Source organism: Plectropomus leopardus, chromosome 11 (assembly GCF_008729295.1).
Source record: "Plectropomus leopardus isolate mb chromosome 11, YSFRI_Pleo_2.0, whole genome shotgun sequence".
Classification (NCBI taxonomy): Eukaryota; Metazoa; Chordata; class Actinopteri; order Perciformes; family Serranidae; genus Plectropomus; species Plectropomus leopardus.
Genome location: NC_056473.1, coordinates 10103040 through 10124370, shown reverse-complemented (window position 1 = coordinate 10124370; position 21331 = coordinate 10103040). Strand labels below are relative to the sequence as shown.

The window sequence follows — 21331 nt, the reverse complement described above, 5'->3', positions numbered from 1 at the left end:
TGAAACTTTTAAAACACTTCCAACCTTCCAGCTTAATGCAAAAGTGTTAAAAATAGTATGGTACATTTTTGTGAAAATGCATGTGCTTGGTAAGTACTGCACAAACAACTGGATAAGTGAGACCCGGGTTATACTACAAAAGTCGTATGAGAGTTAGTATTGGATGTTTTTATATAGTTTTGCTGTTGTTAAAAGTGGACCTGTATGACTTCAATATATCAAGAATGTTCTCAATTTTTGGATTCTCCATAGACTGTGGAGGCATGCCAGAAAAGCAAAGTTTTTTTCACAAATTTAATGTAACAGGGGGTAGGTAATTTCTATACAATGAATTATTTTTGAGTTGAAGTATTTCTTTGAATACAGTATTATTACATCATTCTAAATCTTAAATATTCATCCTCTCTTCATCTATGCCTCTTCAGCAAGCAGGCTGCGACCACGTTCTTAACTCGAAGGCCAGGAATGACAAGTGCGGAGTGTGTGGCGGAGACAACTCATCGTGTAAAACCCTGGCAGGGACCTTCAATGATGCTCAGTATGGTAAGCCCCGCTGCTCAGATTACTTGTACGGTACACATATAGATGACTCTCCACAAAAAAAGGTGTTGCTATAAAACATAGTGTACGTCAGCAGCTCCTGCAGAGGAATGATATATCTGATACGCAGTAAACATAGAAGAGCTAAGAAAGACTTCAGTCCCACGTGGCTGCAGCGCTGACATGCTGTATGCACGCATTAGGTGCTGATGTCATGTCTGGATATGTTTAAACATATTAAGCTTGATTTTCAACAACAGTTCGTGCTTCAGCCGGATTTGGAAAAATGCAGAGCACCAATCTTCTTCCAAAGCTTTAGAAACTGATTAAAATGGCGATCTCACTCCGTCAGGTCTTTCGATAGCAAACACAAACCTGACATCAACCCTTTGAACTGTCCTGCTTAATGCGGTGCTTCAGTGTGGGCCAACTGCTGATTGCATCCAATCCTTTTTCGGTCTGGGCAGCAAAACAGCAGAAGCATTAGCATAAAAGCCCTGGGTGTGGCCTCCGTCATGTTTACTCCGCATTAGTTTGGCGCTAAGCTTTAGTGTCTCTATCCATCTGCTTTCTTTCTGCACTCTGTTGGCTGTTGGGGGTAAAGGGTTTGAAGACTGTATTGAACCAGACCAGGCACTGAGCTCAGCCCTAGAAATCTGGCTAGACCCTAAAAAAGAGAACACGAGTGGGAGTACAGCCCAGGCAGGATATCCCTCAGCTCCTGGGTCTTAGGCCTGTCTTTCTGTCTTCCACCCTTTTGTCCTGTTCTGTTTGATGTCTCTCTATTTCTTGGTCTTGTCCTTTGTCTCTTGTCATGCTTTCTCTTGGACAATCTTTGCTTTTATCTCATTCTTTTTTCCCCTCCTTCACCAAACTAGACAAGCTGAATTTGCAGGTAAAACCAGAGTGTTTCTTTTTTCATCTTTCGTCAGGAAAGGCGACGTCAAGTCACATCTCCATGAGCAAATTACAAGTCAAGATTAAAGTCTTCCGAATTCCCGAATGCCATTGCATTTGAACATTCTCCTTTAAAGGTGTATTGTGTAGGCTTTAGGGGGATGCAGTTATGGAAGCGGAATGTGATATAATAAGTATGATTTCTTAAGTATATAATCACCTAAAAATAAGATTTGTTGTGTTTTCGTTACCTTAAAATGAGCCGTTTATATCTACACAGGCAACAGGTCCTTGTCTACAGATTCTGAACCAGCATGTTTCTGCAGTAGCCCAGAAAGGACAAACCAACTCCTAAAAAGGCCATTTGCATTATCGGGTTGTTGCGTCAGCTTCTGTGTTGCACAGGCCCTCTTTGGTGAGACAAAGAGTCGGCGAAACCCTAAATTTTTTTTCAAGGAACTGCTTTATTCAGTGTTTTTTTTTTTTACCTGTTTAAATCACAGTTCACAGTTTGTTTTTTGGGAGGAAGAGACCTCTGCGGATAATACGGCTCCCATTAAAAATCTCCTGAACAGTGAAGACTGAAGGAATCCTAACTAGGAGTTTATGCTTGGCACATGGGAGCAGTTTCAGCTGACTGCAATCTGCTATCCTCACTGCTAGATGCCACTGAAGCCTACTCACTGCTCCTTTAAGGGTGTTTAAATGTGTTAATGGCGTTTTTATGGACCTAAGTCCTGTCAATTCATATTTCTTAAAATTAAATTCTGTGGCATCCTATAGCTCACCTGGCAGAGCAGGCGCCCTGTGTACAAAGGCTATGTCCTTGCCACAGCGGCTGCGGTTTCAATTCCACCCCCAACCTTTTCCTGCATGTCATCCCCTCTCTTTAGCCCCTTTCACTCAAGTGCTATATGCATAAAAAGCTCCCGAAAAAAACACTTTATAAAAGAAAAAGTCTGCAGCTGTGCAAAGCTTGCATGTTGCTTTTTTGTATTATAACATAAAAACCTGACACATGGGTGTTTTATTACATCTCTTTCCATGTATTGAGATTGTAAAATTTCAAGTTAGTTGAGACATAAAGCTGTAATAATAATAATAATAATACATTTTATTTATAGAGCGCTTTTTAAGAAACATAAAAAGATACACGCTCATTGAACTTCATAACATAAATGACACATTAAAGGCAGTTTTGAACAGGTGGGTTTTGATGAGTCATTTAAACTAGGAAAGGTTGCTACAGTTATGGATGTGTTTGGGGAGAGAGTTTCAAAGGGTGGGCGCGGATGGAGAAAGCTCTGTTGCCCGAGGTTCGCTGCTTGTTGCTGGTTGGTGGAGACAGGAGGTTGGCATCAGAGGAGCGGAGGTTGCAGGGAGGAGTGTGGCGAATAAGCAGGTTAGTGAGGTAGGAGGGGGGCCTGTACCTGAGATTTACAAGTGGACAAGATACAGATGTACATTTTCTATATTTTGTTTACTTGAAAGCAATGAAGGCACAAAATGAAAACAAGCAAAACAAACTTGGAAGTTACATGTCTCCTGTTTGAGAGTGGAAAAATAATCCAATCATAGTAACTACAAACCGCGCAGATGTTTGTCATCAGCTCGGTCAGTATCGTCTGACAGCTCACATCAGGGTGAGCTTGTGATGCCTTCTAATTTTCCTCCACAAGCTATTAATACATCATCTTCTCTCTTGCTAGTAGCAGAGGGAAGGATGTTTGAGGTAAACCCCAGTGGTCCCAAAGTTCAGTACGGTTATGTTTTTTTTTCCCCCGGGGTGGTGTGTTTACTGTTCATCTCTGGGTCACTCTGTGGTGGCGGAGGATTGTGTGTGTGGTCAGTTGCTAAGCTGGGGGGATCTCGGAGGCCTCTGATGGCTTGTGGATAGCATTTTCCCTCAGAGGGGGGCTTGTTAGCGGTTTCTGAAGTTCATATGCCCCTGTTTTTTTATGAGCTTATCCTGTCCTTAGTGTTTAGAGAGGGAATTTGACATGGCACACAGTAACGGTAAATTGTTTGTATGTTTTAGTGTTGTGGTGAAAAAGTATTCTTGTTTAGGAATTTGCAGCGGAAGCTTCCTGTACAGTTTGAAAAAACATGGAAATATTTTTCAGTCATGGTTGACATGTGATGGCATGTGTGTGTGTGTGTGTGTGTGTGTGTGTGTGTGTGTAAAAACATCTACATGCCTGATGAGAGGAAGATATGTAAACCAAGTGCTGCCCCCGAGTGGCTCAAGGTGTCAGGCTAACCATCAGATCACACCTTTCCTGTCATTCCATTCAGTTTTTTATATTTTTTATTTGTAAGGCCAGATGGCATGTGACCAAACAAATGTCAGTTCAAGTTTTCAAGCTGAAGTGTCATGTTGAAAGAAAACTGATCAAATTTTAACAGTCTCCAACTGGATGTTATAGCCATTATTAGCCATTATTTCACCTGTGGCATTCTCTCTGAACCTCCAGTGATTTAACTGGACTTACCAAGTAGGTACAACAGTAGTCCACTACTGGGAATGTCTGTGTGTCAGTCCCTGACCCCTGCCGTCTACACGTCATAGTGTCCTTGGGCAAAATACTGAACCCCAAACTGCTCCTGTGTGTGTGTGTGTGTGTGCGTGTGCGTGCGTGCGTGCGTATGTAAATGTTTGTCTGATGAGCAGGATACACCTTGCATGGTTGCCTCAGCCAGCAGTGTAAGGATGTGTGTGTAAATGAGTCAATGTTGGCAATGTTGTAAAGCATTTTTAGTTGTCATAAGACTGGAAAAGTGTTAGGCAGTCTATGCAGTCCACAATTTCCCATTCATACTGATACGATAACTTTGCATGAGTACGAAAATGTTACTTTTTTTGATCAACTTTGTATTAACCCTAACCCTAACCAGTAAAAAAAACAAAAAAAGTAATGGCAAAAAATCCTTTAAATCCAAAACTATATGATCAAAGAATAAGTAAAAAAAAGAGTCCAAATTTAAGCAAGCATTCACTGTTAGCTAATATTTTTCAATACTTGCTGCTATGGATAAATTTCTCTTGGCACTGAAAAAGTTTAGGTTTCATACCAAGCTCTTGCTCCATTTTTTTAATTGTTTGCTTTTTTCATTTCCTGTCCTCTGTCCAGTCTCCATCCCTGCATTTCTGTGTCTTTCTTGTCTTTCACGTACTCTCTCTCCCTCACACTCACTGGTTTTGTATGTTAGTTTATCATTGGACAACAGGCCCGGTGTAGTAATTACAGGCCAAAGGTAGGTCCAGGGAATAATTACATATCATTTCACGGTTGGGCCTCTGAGACTAAAACAAGGCCTCCTGCAGGTTATTTGAGAGGACTAGACCTTTTTTTTTTGGTATTTTTCCAAGTGTGACATTTAAATCCCCAGTGGTTTGAACCGGACTTCCCCTGACTGGGATTTGGTGAAGCATAGTGAAGCTATTATGAAAATCAAGGTGGGACCACTCACTGCTGTTATTGTGGCTACTTTGTTCCCTTTTGGGACTTCTTCAAAATTGTGTAACTTCATGCCCTCTCTGTTTGTCTGTCCGTCATTTCCTTCAGGTTACAACACAGTGGTGCGGATCCCAGCTGGTGCCACCAACATTGATATCAAACAGGTCAGCTACTCTGGAAAGCCAGAGGACGACAACTACCTCGGTGAGTGCGCTGTGTGTGTGTGTGTGTGTGTATGTGTGTGTGTGTGTGTGTGTGAGTGCAATAATGTGGTTTTAAAGCAACACTGTATAAAATTACAGATTTTCTGTAGAGAATCAATCCAGAGGAAGCAGTCCAACCTAATAAGATGTATACATTACAGCCCTTCAGTTCTCATCTCATAGGTCAATGCTATTATCCCCTAACATGACCATAAACCACCCAGAGTTGGTGACCCAGAGCTGGAGAGGCAGGCTGAGGAGACATGGGCCAAACTGTTGTCAAACTGTTTTCATAAAGGAAAGGAAATGTCATTTGTACTGAGTGTATATGGAGGAAACGTGGAGGGGCGTTGGTCCATCTGGTCATGGCAAAGAGGGGTTGGTTGGGAAAGCAAATGGAGTGTCAGCCCCTGAGAAAGATAAATGAGGCAGCAATAGGTGCTAATTAGAGGCATGTGGAGCCCAGGCCGCATGAAAGTGGATATAGGGGTATAGGGTTAGATGGACCCACCGGGCTCAGAGTGTGTGTGTGGGTTTCTTTGTGTGTGTGTGTGTGTGTGTGTGTGTGCTTGCACATGAGAGAGGGGGACAGACAGGGAGAGGAAAAAAAACAGAAAAGGAGTTTTGCCTATGTTGTAAGGGCGGGCGCCCATTTTCAGATGGTTCAAGTCGGGTTCAAGATGTTTTAAGTCAAATTGTCAGAAAACACATCTGGCAGGGTCTCGCTGCCATGCTGCTGTGAAAAGCCTGACTCCCGCTGTTACTGAGCACCACAACCACACACTGAGCAAGTGGTGGTGTCCAACGTGGTTGGTATTTGCAACGCCCTGTCAATTTTGTAACTCTGGTTGATGCAGTATGTACTATTTTTGTTGGACTTGAATGCTGTGGACACCATTAGAGAGCCGTTCTGTCTAAATTTTTCCTTCGCTAAATTTTATTCATTTATTTATTTGTATCTCTATTGTATGTGTTACTCCGATTTTGTCTCTATTTTATGGCTTTGTTTTATCTTTTAAAGTGGAGCACTTTTAGTAGGCTGCTGCAGAAAGCTGCTTTGGATACATTTTTATTCTCACTTAATTCTTACTTACAGTGCTGTGGTGCAAAGCATCTCTTACACTCACTTTGTGTGCAATGCAAGTATTTGATGACAAGGCCAACACGTCATTTTGTGAAAGTGAAGTGCCCACTAGGCTGCATGCAATATTTCATACCTCCATACCTTTCTGAAATGTCATTGGTGAATACGGTATATGGTGGTGTAAGTGTTAGGCGCTGACTTTACCAAGTCGGATGTAAAAAAAAAAGCATGCTGTTATTCCCTACATTGCTAGCTGTGGGCTGTTTACAGTCCTGAACCTTATTTTTCCATCACTAGGTCTTTAAGTCCAGCTGCCGGTTCCACCAGTAGAGACCAGAGGCATGCTGTGCACTGCATACATAAAGTTTAACAGAAAGAGGAGCACCTGTATTTATGATGTTGTTGAAAAACATACCTTTAGGATTTCTAAATGTCCTGGTATACCGTAATACAGTGATACTGCCCAAGCCTAGTGCCTACTCTCAGGTTCCCTCAGGTTAATGTGTTAATGCTGTCAGCACTGTTGCTGTTATTAGCACAGTTCATGCCAATAGCTCCATTAGCTGCTAGCTTGTGCTCAGCCACCACCATGTGCAGGCAACTATGAATTCTTGATACACTCTGAATAATTTATAGAGCTCCTTAAAGGTGTACATTTTCTGAGAAAAGGCTTTAGGAGAAACATCTCAGCAACAGGCATATGAAAACTTTAAGATTTCATACACGTTCATGTGCACTCCATGTTTGTGATGGTGTCTGCACATTTTCTAAGGCATTTTTTGTTTTCCCATTTCTGCAAAACATCAGTGATGATAACCAGAGTCTGTAGATTGTTGTGAAAACCCCACAGACCCCACAGTGGTCTTTGGATTAAAGATGACTAGCTGGCATCCAATAATGTGCAGACTGAAATGTAAACAAAAGTGTATCTTGAGACTTCAATCACATACATTATTGCGGCATGCACTCGCCGATTGTAATTAACTGCATGTTTGCTGGAATCATTGTGTTCGAAGCAGAGAGAGAGGTGGTCGGTATGAACATTTTGGGTTTATTTTCAAGTTTGCCAACTGTCTATCAATGTGTTCCTGTGTGTAATTTGTGTGTGTTTGTTTATGTAGTTGTTTATAATTGCAGTCAGTGGAGATCCTTTGTTTGCATTGCAATGTCAGTCATTAAGAAGAGTCACGCAGTCTAACTCTCTCTCGTCTCTCTCCAAATAACTGCAACTTAGTGCCACCAGTGTTTCAACATACCTCATCTACAACAATGGCTTTGCAGAACAATAGGTTGGAGACTCAAAGACTGTTTGTTTAACATATAGCCTGAATTGATGAATGCCAAATCTTTAAACATTCCCAAAACCTCAATTCTGCGAGAGCAAAAACTAATTTTAGGAAACCAAACATTCCTTCACTTACATTGAATTCTTTTACATTTGGAATTCTGAGTTGTTAAGGATTTGTTTCCATTTCTTATTTCAGCATTATCTGACAGCCAGTCCAACTCCCTCCTGAATGGGAACTTTGTGGTGGCCATGTTCAAAAGGGAAATCACCTTCAAGGGAACCATCATTGACTACAGTGGCTCGGACACAAAAGTGGAGCGCATCAACTGCACTGACCGCATCGAGGAGGAGCTCATTCTGCAGGTATAAAGAGGAGGCTTTCTCTTCTTTATTAGTTAAATTTTGGCTCCTTTAGTCTTGATCCTTCCATCCCTCCCTGTAAAAGTTTGCTGTCTCCCCACCTTTTGACATACTGTGTTAGATCTCTGACTTAAAGGAACAGTGTGAATGATTGAGGGGAATTTAGTGGTATCCTGTGGCGAGGATTGCAAATCGCAACCAGTTACACTTTTCACGGTTAGAGTTCCTTCAGTGGTCATTGTTCAGGAGGTTTTTACAAAGAGCTGAATCATCCACGGAGGTCTCTTCCTCTCCAACAAAACAGACCTGCTGATTAAAAACCCATTGAAAAATAATTGAATAAAGCGGTTTTATGTTATAGTGTTTCTCTGTTGCTGGTTGGCATGTTGGAGACGGGCTGTTAACTCAGCACCTGCTAATGTGTGCTCACCTTTTTTATCTGACAACTCAAGATGTAGTCATTCAGAATGATTTTACAATGCGCTGAATAATGTACAAAGGTCTATTCCTCTCCAAAACAAACAGACCCATTGATTTAAACCTATAAAAACACTGAATAAAGCAGTTTCACCTAAAATAAATCTGTGTTTTTCCAATGCTCTCAGTACTAAGGGGCTGCTCACTACGGTGGCCAACATGAAAAAAGCGAATGATCCTAGCTGGCCAGTATTTTGTTTGTCTGACCAGGGCTACTGTAGAAACTTAGCGGTGCAACAAGGTAATCTCTGTGGACGTAGACCTGCTCCCTGTGTCGCTATAAACGGCTCATTCTAAAGTAGCAAAAACACAATGATTCCTATCTTCAGGTGATTATACATTAAAGAAAACATGCTCATTATATTTAATTCAATTTCCGCTAGTATATCCCCCTAAACACACAGGACCGATAAATGGTCATATCTCTGTGTGGATAAAATTAGAAAAGCACTCTAAAGTCTTTTGACCTTGCCTTTCCCACCATTGTTTCCACAGGTCTTGTGTGTGGGAAACCTCTACAACCCAGATGTCCGTTACTCCTTTAACATACCCATCGAGGAACACAGGGAGCAGTTTGTGTGGGATCCCTCGGGCTCCTGGCTCGAGTGCAACCACATCTGTCAGGGTAAGACCTCAGCTTGGCTTCTAAATCTCCACACATGAAGAATATGATCACCTCTTTTTGGCTTTAGCGAATCTTAAAAAGCTTTACAGTTGTACTTTAAGAATCTGTAGTTGTTTAACAGATTGCAATATTTGAGCCTCGTTAGAGCCTCGTGTTGAGGCACACATGAATTTTACTGCTGCGCTTGATGTGAACTATAAAAATGTATTACCAAAAATCTGTTAAAAAGTGTGAAATTTATATGAACCATAATGTGTCTTAGAGCTCTTATTGCGTGAAATCGTATTACATGGACATGGATCTAAGTGTCAGGGCACATTAGGATTAGTATTTCTCTTGCATCACTTACACTCACCTCTGGATTTAAAAACATACTCACTCATCCCCTCGTTCCATAAATCCCCCTCCTGGCAACCCCAATATGACCCTGGCCAATCACATCACCCGACACCTTCCCCTTCGCCTGGCCCTTAACTCGACTAAGCCCCTTAAGTTTCCCTTTTAGAAGCAAGCTAGTCAGGCTCCCAGTGGGTCAGAGGGCACAGTGGGATCCAGTAAAGAGATGTATTTGTGGGGTCTGAGGCCAACATGGACCCCTGAGACTGTATGATGAAGGACTGGATGTCAGAAAGCTGGTCAAACTTGTTAAGGTTGAAGAAATGTGATATTTTGGCAAGCGAACTGTCTGCCAGATGTTATCTAATGTGAACCCTGCTTTTCCCCCCCGTCTCTGTGTACATGTGTGCAGGTGAGCGAAGACGGAAGGCGGTATGCGTGCGCAAGAGCGATCACCTTGAGGTATCGGACCAACGCTGTGAGCATTTACCTCGTCCTGTTGCTGTTGCTGAGCCCTGCAACACTGACTGTGAAGTCAGGTACGCATTAAAGCATAAACACACACACAAGAAACAAATGCCTACAGAGCGCACACAGCCAGTTTTTTTTTAACCTATTCCTCCTCTCTCACAGGTGGCATGTCGCTGGAAAGAGTGAATGTTCTGCTAAATGTGGCCTAGGCTACCGCAGCCTGGATGTTCAGTGCATGAAGTACAGCCTGATAAAGAGACAGAGTGAGAGGATGGAGGCCAGCGCCTGTGGAGACACTGCTAAACCTCAGACCAGAGAGCCCTGCCATGGAGACTGTCTGCTGAAGAGCTGGCAGTACAGCGCTTGGTCACAGGTAACTAGAGGAAAACAAGCTAAACAGACTGAATACAAATGGAAAGGAAACAATTACGGAAATACTTACAAATAATTTCTATTTTATTTCTCATTTATACATTTCTAATAATGTTTATACTGCATATTTTGTGCATTAATTTTTGTTTCAGTGCAGATATCATTTGTATTGTACCCTCAGTATATCATTGTTGTACAGAAACAAATCTAAATGATTTTGAAGGATATTTTTGATTTGCACTTTTATTTTATCAACATTGTCATTTCAACATTGGATAGGAATGCATGATTAAAGCTAGGGTATTAGTATCTGTGGAAATGGCAAAACAAAAATCAGGATTTGAAAATACATCCTCCTGCAGCACTCCCCACCCTGTCCTAAGCTCCTCCCACCCAGATAAAGACAGAAGACGTGTCCCCACTTCCCCCCTCTAAGCTTAAATGAAGCCAAAATATCCAGGATACGGCCTCGCCATCTTATGCTAGTGATGTCATTCAGAGCCAGAATCTGCACAATAGGGATCTCCATGTTAGTGAAGTTCCTGCTTAAACACCCATCTGACCAATTGCAAGCAGCGTCTTTGATCACGAGCGCATGGATTGGCTCACACAGATGTCAATTATGGTGGAAAATCCCCTTTTTGTAGAATTAGTCTTCCTGTATGGTTTCCTTTTTGTATTTATTTTGCATTGTAGGCTGTTGTTGCCAATATGAGTTTAGCAACTTACACCTTATGATTCTCAGCTAATGAATCAAGCTTTCACATGAGTGACATGTGCAGGCAGTAGTAGTAAAACCCAATCTCCGAATTGACTTTGATTAGGCAAAGTCTCCTGTCACCGCCTAGATTTTTTGTCTGAAAACAAAGCCAAGTAGGGGTGCGGAAGTCAAGTGTTTTCTCAGTCCACTTGAATTACAATATGCAAAAAGTTTATTGTGGGATTAAGCTCAGTGACACCCAGATAAAACTGCCTTTAACTAACAAACTAACTCACGAACTAACTAACTTTAAGTGGGCTGTTTAATGCATTTTGCAAACAGTGCTCCAAGACATGTGGACGAGGGAGCCGCAGCAGAGACTCTTACTGTATGAACAACCTGGGTAGACGGCTGGTGGACCGGGAGTGCAATGAATACCAGAGGGTCGTCACTGAAACCTGTAACGAGCAGCCATGTCCAAAATGGACTGTCAGCGAATGGAGTGAGGTAGGAACCTCTCACACACAAATGCACACACACATACACACGATGACTTTTACATAATCAGCGAGAAGGTTTGAATAAACGTTTTTTAACTGTGAAGTCAGGGGTGTAAGATATAATACAGGGGATGGACCACATCTAGTTTAAGTTGCTGTGAAACAGTATTTAAAGGCACCCTTTCATGTTTTCACTTTGTCTATACCTTCTCTGCTATCATCACACACCCACCTCCCTCACCCAGTGCCTGGTGACTTGTGGGAAGGGCATGAGGCACAGACAAGTGTCCTGCAGCATGGGATCTGGCGAGGAAAAGCTGAGCGAGCACTTCTGCGACCCATCCAGCAAACCTGCTGCCGTGGGGAGCTGCGAGCTGCCTGAATGTGCATCCTGGCAGGTTGGCGTCTGGGGAGCGGTGAGTTCTGCAGCCACAAACACACACCCAGATTAGACATAGACACACCGGGGCGAGGTGACTTGATGCTGTGTTTGACTGAGGAAATGGGTTTCACGTGTGGCTTGCTGTGTAGGTGTTTGACTCGTATCCATTACTCTATGTGTGTTTGTGTGTGTGTCGTCACAGAGAGAGAATGTAGTGTGTAGCAGTGTCGGTGTATATTTCAAGTTTGTGTGTGAGAGTGCAATCTGATATACCGACAAGTTACGCAGGAGTGTGCTCCGACTCCAGCTGCCATTTCCTCCATGGTGCTTTCACTTTGCCCTCATATCCTGTCAGACTAAACCTGACCCACAGTGTGCACACACACTCACACACACATGCACACACATACACACCTACCTCTGCATTCCGATTTCGAAGTTTCCAAGTGTTTCTGTGTAGATTTAGCCCCGTTAGGTTAGCACAAATTGAATAAAACATGCATGAATGGATGTCTTTGGCCATTCACAGTCTGGTTTATACATTTGGATTTAATGCCCTCCCACACGTGTTTGTATGAAGTCAGATGGTGGTATTTACAGAGCTGGAATATATTGGCTCGTTAATGCCTGAGTAATCATAATTTGCTGCTCAAATAAACGTATCCTGTGGCACTTCCTCTGCTCTCATGTTGTACCTGAACACAATCGGATCGCCTCCTATGTGAGTTAAGAATTGGGTAAAGGGTCGAGTTGAGACTGTGGATGTGTATGTGGGTGCATGTGTCCACATGAGTGCGTGCATGCCTGTCAGAGTGCTACCCAGGCTCTGCTTAACTGAATCCTGACAGAGGTCCCGTCTAAGATATCAACCTTGACGTACTTTGATCGAGTTTGAGATAGCATTGCAGCTGACTCGTCTTCTCTTTTCTTCTTTTAATGTGTGTGTATGTATGTGTGTGATTTTGTCTTTCAGTGTGCGGTGACCTGTGGCCATGGCTACCAGATGAGAGCTGTTAGGTGTGTGTCGGGGAACTACGGTGACACGGTAGACGACAGAGAGTGCAATGCTGCAGCGAGGCCCAGAGACAGTCAGGTACATACAAACAGTTGATAACTGCTTATATACTGTCTAAACTGCTCAAATAACCATAAGTTTAACATTTAAGGTTCACCTTAATTTGTCCCAGACTTTGCGACTTTCTCTTGGACTAAAAGAGCAAAATATAATGCAAGGCATTAAACAGCATGATTAAATTTAAATGTAATGTGCATCATCTGAGGTCAGGACGAAGACAAGAAACAGGGTTTAGTAAGTTGGTTTTAGAGAAATTCCACTGCTCAGATTTTTACAAAGTGTATCTAAATTAAAGGTTATTACCCTAATATAATGTGTCCAATAAGATTGAAATCACGGTTTACAATAATGAGGATCATCCTGTAACCAGACATGCCAAATTGGATCCTTGTTGAGCTGAGGAATGTAGCATGTGTGATTGATTTTACTTCTAAATCAATCATACAAGATAGTACCACTGCTAACTTAAAACAGCGTTAAGTGATTTTTTTGGCTACTTTTGGGGCAGTGGTTAACACCAGGTAAAGACAGCATTGGTCTGTATCATTTAAGCCATCCAGCCAACACAGAGCAACATAAGCATTCATTTGAAGTCATGTCTCTGGTCACAACAACAGATCAATGCTAATAAATTTTGCTGTGAATCTGAAATTCGCTTTCTGTTTAGCTCTGTTTTAGGCTCTCAGTTAGTCATGAGGGAAATGTCTTGCACTTAAGATGCACTGCTACAAAGAACTTTACTATTCTCACCAGCTAGTTGCAGACTTTATCTCTATATTACACATAGTCATTTGATCCATTGTGAACATAAAAATATTGATTAGTGCAGCTTTAAAACTCACTGACATCATTTCTGTAGTGAGATTTTAGCCTGAAAACATTCACTGAGGGCTGAGAGAGCCCGACAGCTCCAGGACAAATTAGGCGGCTTAAGGATGAGAAAGAGGAGCAGAGCCAACTTGTTGCCCCTCACTTCCCATTCATTTTGAGCAATGATTTAAACCACGTGCGATCAAAAATCAAGCATGATTCAGCAACTTACATGCATGCAGTTATTTCAGTGTTTAAGCAAAGGATACAGTAAGTCTTTTCAATCATCTGTTGATTGGTTAAATGTAAATCCACTAAAACGCAAAGTATTCACTCTTTGACAATGCTCCGAAATCAAGCATGTCTTTTACATATAATTGAAGTTGTGAGCTAGTTAACATCAGCACCTTCTCTTAACATTTGTTGATCTGCTCTGACCCAAAGTTCAAATCAGTGTCAAAGTGGACACAGACCATAAGGCTGCAGCACTCTCTCAGCTGAGTGGTTTAAATGTATTGCATAAGAGCTCTGAGACACTGATGGACACACCGATGGAGGCAGAGTTGAACTGATGACCTTTCAGTCTCCAGATAGGAGACTGAAAGGTCATTCCTCACAATAATGACTTGTTTTACTGATTTATATATGTTTGTTTTGTAGGACTGTGAAATGCCGGCGTGTGCCTGGGCCTCTCCGGTGCAAAGCACACCTCGTCCTGACAACTCGGCTCAGCTCCTGACTCAGTGGAGATATGGCTCCTGGACTGCGGTAAGGAAACAAAATGGGTTTATTGGGTCTACTGGAGCACATTATACTTCGTGGGTTTACCTAATGCAGTCCAAAGAATATACAAAAGTGATTCAGTTGTTGCTAAATGGTAAACAAATGTGTGTAGCTTGAGGGAAATGATTTGCTGGGCTCTGGAATTAGACTTACCTGTGTCAAAGAATGAAAAATGATAATGCTGATGAAATAGTTTTTGTACATGCATGTTTTTGTGTGTTTAGCTGAAGAAAACCACACTCCAGTAATGATGGGTCTCCTGCATGTGTGTTTGCAAACATTAGGTTGACATGTTAAACTTTATTGTATACCCCAACATTCCTTCAGACAGTACATAATGTACAGGACTATGATCCTCTTTGGCATTGTCTCTTTTACCCCCTGCTGCATCCACATGCTCACACAAACATACGGACACACACACAGGCTCCACTGTCTGAGTTGAGAGGCCCCTCTGTCTCTCTGATAGTTTGCATTGTTACTCGTCACAAATGAAAACCAGATTTCATCTAAACACGAGTCTACGGTTTCTAAGATTGAACCCCGTCTGTCAATCTGAAAGCCGGTGTGAGCTCACATGTCAAAGAGTCCAGCGCCAGTGTGGTCCTGCGGACACACCAGCATTAAACACACACCACATGCACACGTACACACACATGCATTCCCCCGAGCAGCGGAACTGCCATCCTCTCTAGAGAGTCATTGATATGAGAAGGATATTAACGTGCCTGTTTGAGCTGGAGCCATTTGATTGCATTAGGTATTCATCCCCTTAGAAATATTTACTGCGATGTCCCGCAGAGATGGCAGTGGTACAGATATAAAGTGCAAGCAGGTGAAAGTTGATCAGGGAGTCATTTGAGGACACCAGCAACAGTAGAGAAAAAAAAACATAAATACCTTTATTTGTGACAGCAGGTAAAGAATTCACAAAAGTGTTATCAATTACAATCAAAGAAATGTCTGTTATTTTTTCCAACATGAACACATGACAGGAAGGATTACTGAGCTGCAAAACATTCTCCGCCACAAACAAGCAAAATGTTCAGTATAGACTGTTTTGGTGTAAGTTGCTGAGTGTCGGACATACCGGCCAGAGCGACATCTGCTTTCTCTCTACTATAATAAAACTAGGTGGTACTCAGCTTGTACTGTTTAAAAAAACTGAAAAGTTTTCTAGAAATCATGACCCAGTTACTCAAGTAAAATCCACAGACTTTGTTGTGAGCAGTTTCTTTTTTTTTTATCACTTCTAATTTTATTTAGTTTTCAAAATGAAACAAGAATACACAGTAACATATAAAGTTACAAATGTTGACTGGCTTGTAATACAATTAATTTGATGAAAGGGAAAAAAGGAGAGAAAGAAAAACAAACAAAAATAATAAAAATAAAAAATAAAACACAGAACTAGTGAGAGAATGATAATAATAATTTAAAAATAAAAAAGTACATTTCCAATAGCTTTCTTAAACATACAATGTTAACACACGATTTGGGCCATTATCCTTATACTTTCTCTAAGTAGAGTCTCCACTTCTGCCATCTCTTTACAAACAAATCTTCCCTCAAATCTAGCACAAAAGTCAATCTTTCCATAGTCCCTATTTCCTGTATAATATCAAGCCATTGGTTCTTCTTTGGAGGTTCAGGTTTTACTTCTCGTTATGGCTTTGTGAGCTGCTGTAAGAAGTAGCTTAAATAAGCATCGGTCGTTCTTTGATGTTACTGGGGAAATATGACAAAAGTACAAGACAGTATGATTTCAGCACAAATTGCTGAATTGCCTTTACATTCCATAATACTTTCAAAAAACCTGGAGATTACTTTGATTTATTTATTATTTGGCTTATATGCATCCATTATGTTTTGAGCAGTTTCATTTAGGAACTATTTTCTTTTCACTGAACTACAGTTGCCAACCATATCACAGCGCAGAAGAAAGCATGCATCTGTTGCTAGCTCACCTAGCACCACTGTGCTAGCTAAAGTTACAACCCAGCTGAGGAGGACGCCATTGTTGATAACATCTTGTGCTGCCACGAGCAGCATACTGGGTCATACGGCTGGCGGGTGTAATTTGGTTGACCAGAAATATTTCCTTCATGGAACGTCTCACAACATGTTCTGTGGATTATCTTTATTGTTATGGTTATTATCTGGAAACAGACATAGCTGTTGAGTTTTTCAAATGTATTTTTTTGGTGCTTTGAGCAGCACAAACTGAGTGCCATCTTGTTTCATTACATTGGAGAGAAGAAAGGCATCTTTTGTCTCTAAAACCCAGCAGCTAACACCAAAACAATCCAAACTAATATGTATGCATTACTCATTTGGGGGTGAACTGTCCCATTAAACAAGTATTACTATTTGTCAGCTCTAGCAAAAAAAAAAATGAAAAGAAAATACAACTTTCATAAATTGTGTTTTTTTGTGGAAATCCTCTGATTGAAAAGAAACTGATGAATCAAATCATAAGGAATTTTTTAGACTCATTTTATAACCTTTCATAAGAAACAAGGAGCCATCTGGTAACTTCAGATTGCATATAATTGCAGCTTACCAATGCCAATTTCTGCTATACAATGACTGGGTAATTATATGTTTATTACAGGTATCATGGACCCATAGATACGTGATATATATTGTATACAGTATATAGTATGCTCTCATTACCATTGTGGGTGGCAAGTTTGTATGGCACAGCTTACATGGCACTTGAAACCAGTCAATTTTGTGGCTCGTTTTCTAAACAGGGGTACTCTACCTCATGACCATTTTGAGCCAGGAAAAGTAGAATGCACCTAATGGCATCACTTTAAAACCACATGATACAAACATTTTCAAAGACAAATATTTATCGCAGCTCTGCTTGTATCTGCCTGCCCTCCAGTGCTCGGTGTCCTGTGGCAAGGGGAAGCGGGCGCGTTATGTCAGCTGCAGAGATGCCCAGGGAGGAGTGGCCGACGAGTCACACTGTGCCCACTTGCCCCGGCCTCCCGAGTCCTCCGCCTGCTTCAGTCCCTGTGGCCAATGGCGGGCCGGGGAGTGGTCTCCTGTGAGTAAAACATCCAACACTGTGTCCAATCAATGCAGATGTTTTCCATTCCAAAGACTTTCAGTAATCACTTAGTTTGTTTTTCCCACAATGTTAAAATCACCCTGGAACCAAATGGGCATTTGGTACTGCTGTGATCTTGGACAGTGAAGTATTGATTTGTGAATGTCAGCATGGCGCGAGAGCCAAAAGCCTTTATGATGTCACTAAAACACCAGTGGTGGGATTGTTTAACTGGCAGTTAAGGAGCCAGGGATGATTATCAGACACTGTCATGATCTTTTCATCATGCAAAATGAAGTCCTTTTAAATATGATATCCCGAAAGAAATTTCTCTAAGGACAAAGTCTTAAGTTGCTTAAATTCATGTCATATTAGGTTGATTTTTAATCCCATTGTATTCACAGCGACAGATTAACAGAGCTTCACATGACAGGCTTAACATCATGAAGCAAAACATGGAAGCAATCAATGCACACAACAGTCCTGAATCCTTGGGCTGATTTAGAAGCTGGAAAACTCTCCTAGAAAAATCTCTTAAGAGGCAGATTTAGAGGACAATAAGAATTCTTTTTTTAAGACTAAATTGTCATTTAATTGGTTAAATAATAATATAATAATAATTGTTGCTTGTGAAATTGATGGTCCTGATTCCTCACTATACTTTTTAACACCTTTTTTAACACCTTTTCTCCCCCCATGGTCCCCAGTGTTCAGTGACGTGTGGCGCTGGAAGAACAACCAGACAGGTGGTTTGCTCCAACTACCACCAGCCAGTGGACCAGTCGTTCTGTGACCCTGATGAGAAGCCTGCAATGGAACAGGATTGTACTGCTTTACCCTGCTCCTCAATCTACCACCGTCAGCGCATCAATGACCAGCCCTACGGATATCCCCAGGACCCAGGACGCCATCCTGGGCACAGCAGCTGGAATGTGCCCTCAGCAGACAACCAGTGGAGGACGGGACCTTGGGGCGCAGTATGTTTAGCATGTGATCTTTGGGTAGTTAGGGTCGTGCAGAGGAATTTTGTCTTGTTAAGATTAGCTTTAAATTCCAGTCTGAATTTGCATAATTTACTACCAGTTAAGATCTTCTTATCAAGCCTGATTTATATTCCAATGAGGAATATAAATCAGGCTATATATATATATATATATATATATATATATATATAATATATATATGTCCTTCATAAGAAAGAAAGAAATGGAGATTTAAATGTTTTTATGTATAGCCAGCCTTTTACATAGTATGTATACCATGTTGTCATGAAGACCTGTGTGTGTGTGTGTGTGTGTGTGTGTGTATGTATGTATGTGTGTGTAAACACATGCTATGAACACATCTACTTGTAGATAGCAGATGTTCTCAGAGCAGAGGTCCATACATGGTAAAGGTCTTAGCAAGCAACACCAAGACTGCAAGGCAGACATCATCTATCTATATCTACATCTCTCTCTCTCTCTCTCTATATATATATATATATATATATATATATATTATATATATAGAGAGAGAGAGAGCGAGAGAGAGAGAGAGAGACTCAGGACTATAGCTGTTTAACCAAGAAAAATTCAAAGGTAACTGAAGGTAAAGTCTCGGTTCTTAGCGTGAAATTCATTGAGCAAAAACAAACCCAAGTGGTTCAGTTCTGGCTCCTAATACTAGTTGGTTAGTTAGTGTCCCTGCATCTGCAAGGAATCTGCATTAGACAAAATAAGTGCATTGGTGCAGTTGGGGGTTTGGCTCCTGTGTGTGGTTTTGTGGACATGGTGCTATTTTGGATTCACTTCTGCCATGAAATTGTCCCTTATGTAACCAGAGTAGACTTTATCACAAGAAATCATAAAGCTTTTTTGGCTTCAAATGGTGGGTGTGCAAACTAGACTAAAGTATTAATAGGTTGCACATGAGTTAAAGTAATAATGCGTGATTCTTACTATTGATATCGCTCACAGCCGCTTCTAGATGCACGGGAGCCTTCGCTTTTAGTTGATTAAATCTCTGGAGCCATTTTCTTGTCTTTCACCCTAAGTTTGTGCTTATGTTTGCATATTTGTTTTGGCTCTATTTTCGTAAAACTAGGCACACCTCAAGTGAAAGCACAGTGTATTGCTTTAAAGAGAAATCTGAGAATAATTGACAAAATTTAGCCCAATGTTGGCCTGTTTTCATTTATCTAAAAAGCACAAGTCAGTTAATAGATGGCTGTTAAACTCCATCAAAAGACCTGGTTACTCTACCGTGAAACTCTGTTTAAGAGATATATTTTAAGTTTTTTAGAAGAACATAAAGGTTTCCTAGGGTTTTATCTTGTTTTTTAACTTTATTTTTTGACCCTCCACCTCCCCCCAGCATAGTTATTCATCCCAGTACACTGTTCAGTCTCACATAATGAACTTGACTGGAGGCGCTGCTGTTCAGGCTCACTCTGTTCTGTCCTCCCTCACAAATAAAGAGCAGTGAATGTGCTCACTCCCGTTGACAGTGGGGATGTGTCATTTTAATTGGATGCAGAGTGCACCTACTGCTCTGTTCAAGACCGTGTTGTTCAGTGTTTGAGACTGTCCTTCATGGACTGATGTTTCCCAGCTTCGTCATTTTGGGCAGTGTAGCTGGCTTTGGTCTTGGTTAGACTAAATTCACTTGGACTCAAAGATGACCTCATTAGATTTTGGTGGTCAAAGGTCAAGGCACTGTGACTCATGTCCATCTCATTCTTGTGAATACATATTGCAAGAAGGCAAACAGGGAAATTGCTCAAATTTGGCGCAAACGTCAACTTCTAATAGGAAAAAAAACGAAGTGACATTGTTTTATATCCAAAAGGTGGAAGGCCAAAGTTAAAAAAATAAGGACCTTACATCTATGTTGGCTGAAAATTTGGCATCAAAAACGATTAGAAAAAATTATTAGATGATGGTTGAGTTTAGAATATTTAACACAGCTAAGAAGTAATATATACATGTCAAAACAAATACATATATGTATGTCCATTCCATCTATTCCCTTCATCTAACTAACACAGTTTAATTATTCACTTATATCTGTTGCACTTTGTGTGTGTATATGTGTGGTAGTCCTCACTGACACACTGTCTGCTCTGCAGTGTTCCAGTACGTGTGCGGGAGGCTTTCAGAGGCGAGTGGTGGTCTGTCAGGACGCTGATGGACGCAGCAACAGCTACTGCGATGAGAGGGTCAAACCCGCTGAGTCTAAGAGCTGCGACTCTGGACCCTGTCCTCTGTGGAACTACGGTGTTTGGGGAGAGGTGAGGTCTCTTTCACTCACTCATTGTAAACCTTGCTACTTTTCCCACAATGCTTTTTGTGTTTCGTACTTATCATCTGTTATGTCTCTGTCTGTACGTCTGTCTGTCTCTTATCGCGTGTTATACAAAAGACAAGCATTCGTTCAGTCTAAATCTTCAACTGCTGTTGGAAAGTCAGAGCTGAAACAGTTCAGGAGAGCCCCACTGAAACAAATTATAAGACACGCAGTTATAATGTAACATAATTATTAAACACTGTTTTTTGTTTGCTAACCTCAGTGCACCCAGACCTGCGGTGGGGGAAGGAGGACTCGCCTGGTGGTCTGTCAAAGGCCCAATGGCCAGAGGCTCAACGACTACAACTGTGACATCTTGGACAAGCCGCCTGACATGGAGCAATGCAACCTGCAGCCCTGCCCAGGCTCTGCATCCTGGCATCGCCGACCATGGAAGCCGGTACGATAGTACTAACTCATTTTCCTCCAACATTTAGCTTCCTCACTGAGGGTGCGTCACTGTGAGTAGACATGCTGTGTGCTAAAATGACTTCAGACGTGTGTACTGAGTGTGTTTTTAAGCCTAACACTGTAGTAGATCCTGGAGTGAGCGCTGGGTATCAAGTGCCACTGTTGGCTAGC

At 41.5% G+C, this 21331-nt stretch overlaps 1 protein-coding gene across 1 annotated transcript in view; it reads left to right on the top strand.

Annotated features, from left to right (window-relative positions):
- LOC121950377 (A disintegrin and metalloproteinase with thrombospondin motifs 20) overlaps positions 1-21331 on the top strand; it is a 98930-nt gene that overhangs the window by 48591 nt on the left and 29008 nt on the right. Inside the window, exons 15-28 of the mRNA XM_042496359.1 lie at positions 426-543; positions 5004-5099; positions 7667-7833; positions 8803-8932; positions 9681-9807; positions 9902-10112; positions 11154-11318; positions 11557-11727; positions 12667-12786; positions 14239-14346; positions 17255-17419; positions 18130-18399; positions 20532-20693; positions 20973-21149. Of these exons, the coding sequence (XP_042352293.1) occupies positions 426-543; positions 5004-5099; positions 7667-7833; positions 8803-8932; positions 9681-9807; positions 9902-10112; positions 11154-11318; positions 11557-11727; positions 12667-12786; positions 14239-14346; positions 17255-17419; positions 18130-18399; positions 20532-20693; positions 20973-21149 (2187 nt within the window). The remainder of the gene's footprint in view (positions 1-425; positions 544-5003; positions 5100-7666; positions 7834-8802; positions 8933-9680; positions 9808-9901; positions 10113-11153; positions 11319-11556; positions 11728-12666; positions 12787-14238; positions 14347-17254; positions 17420-18129; positions 18400-20531; positions 20694-20972; positions 21150-21331) is intronic.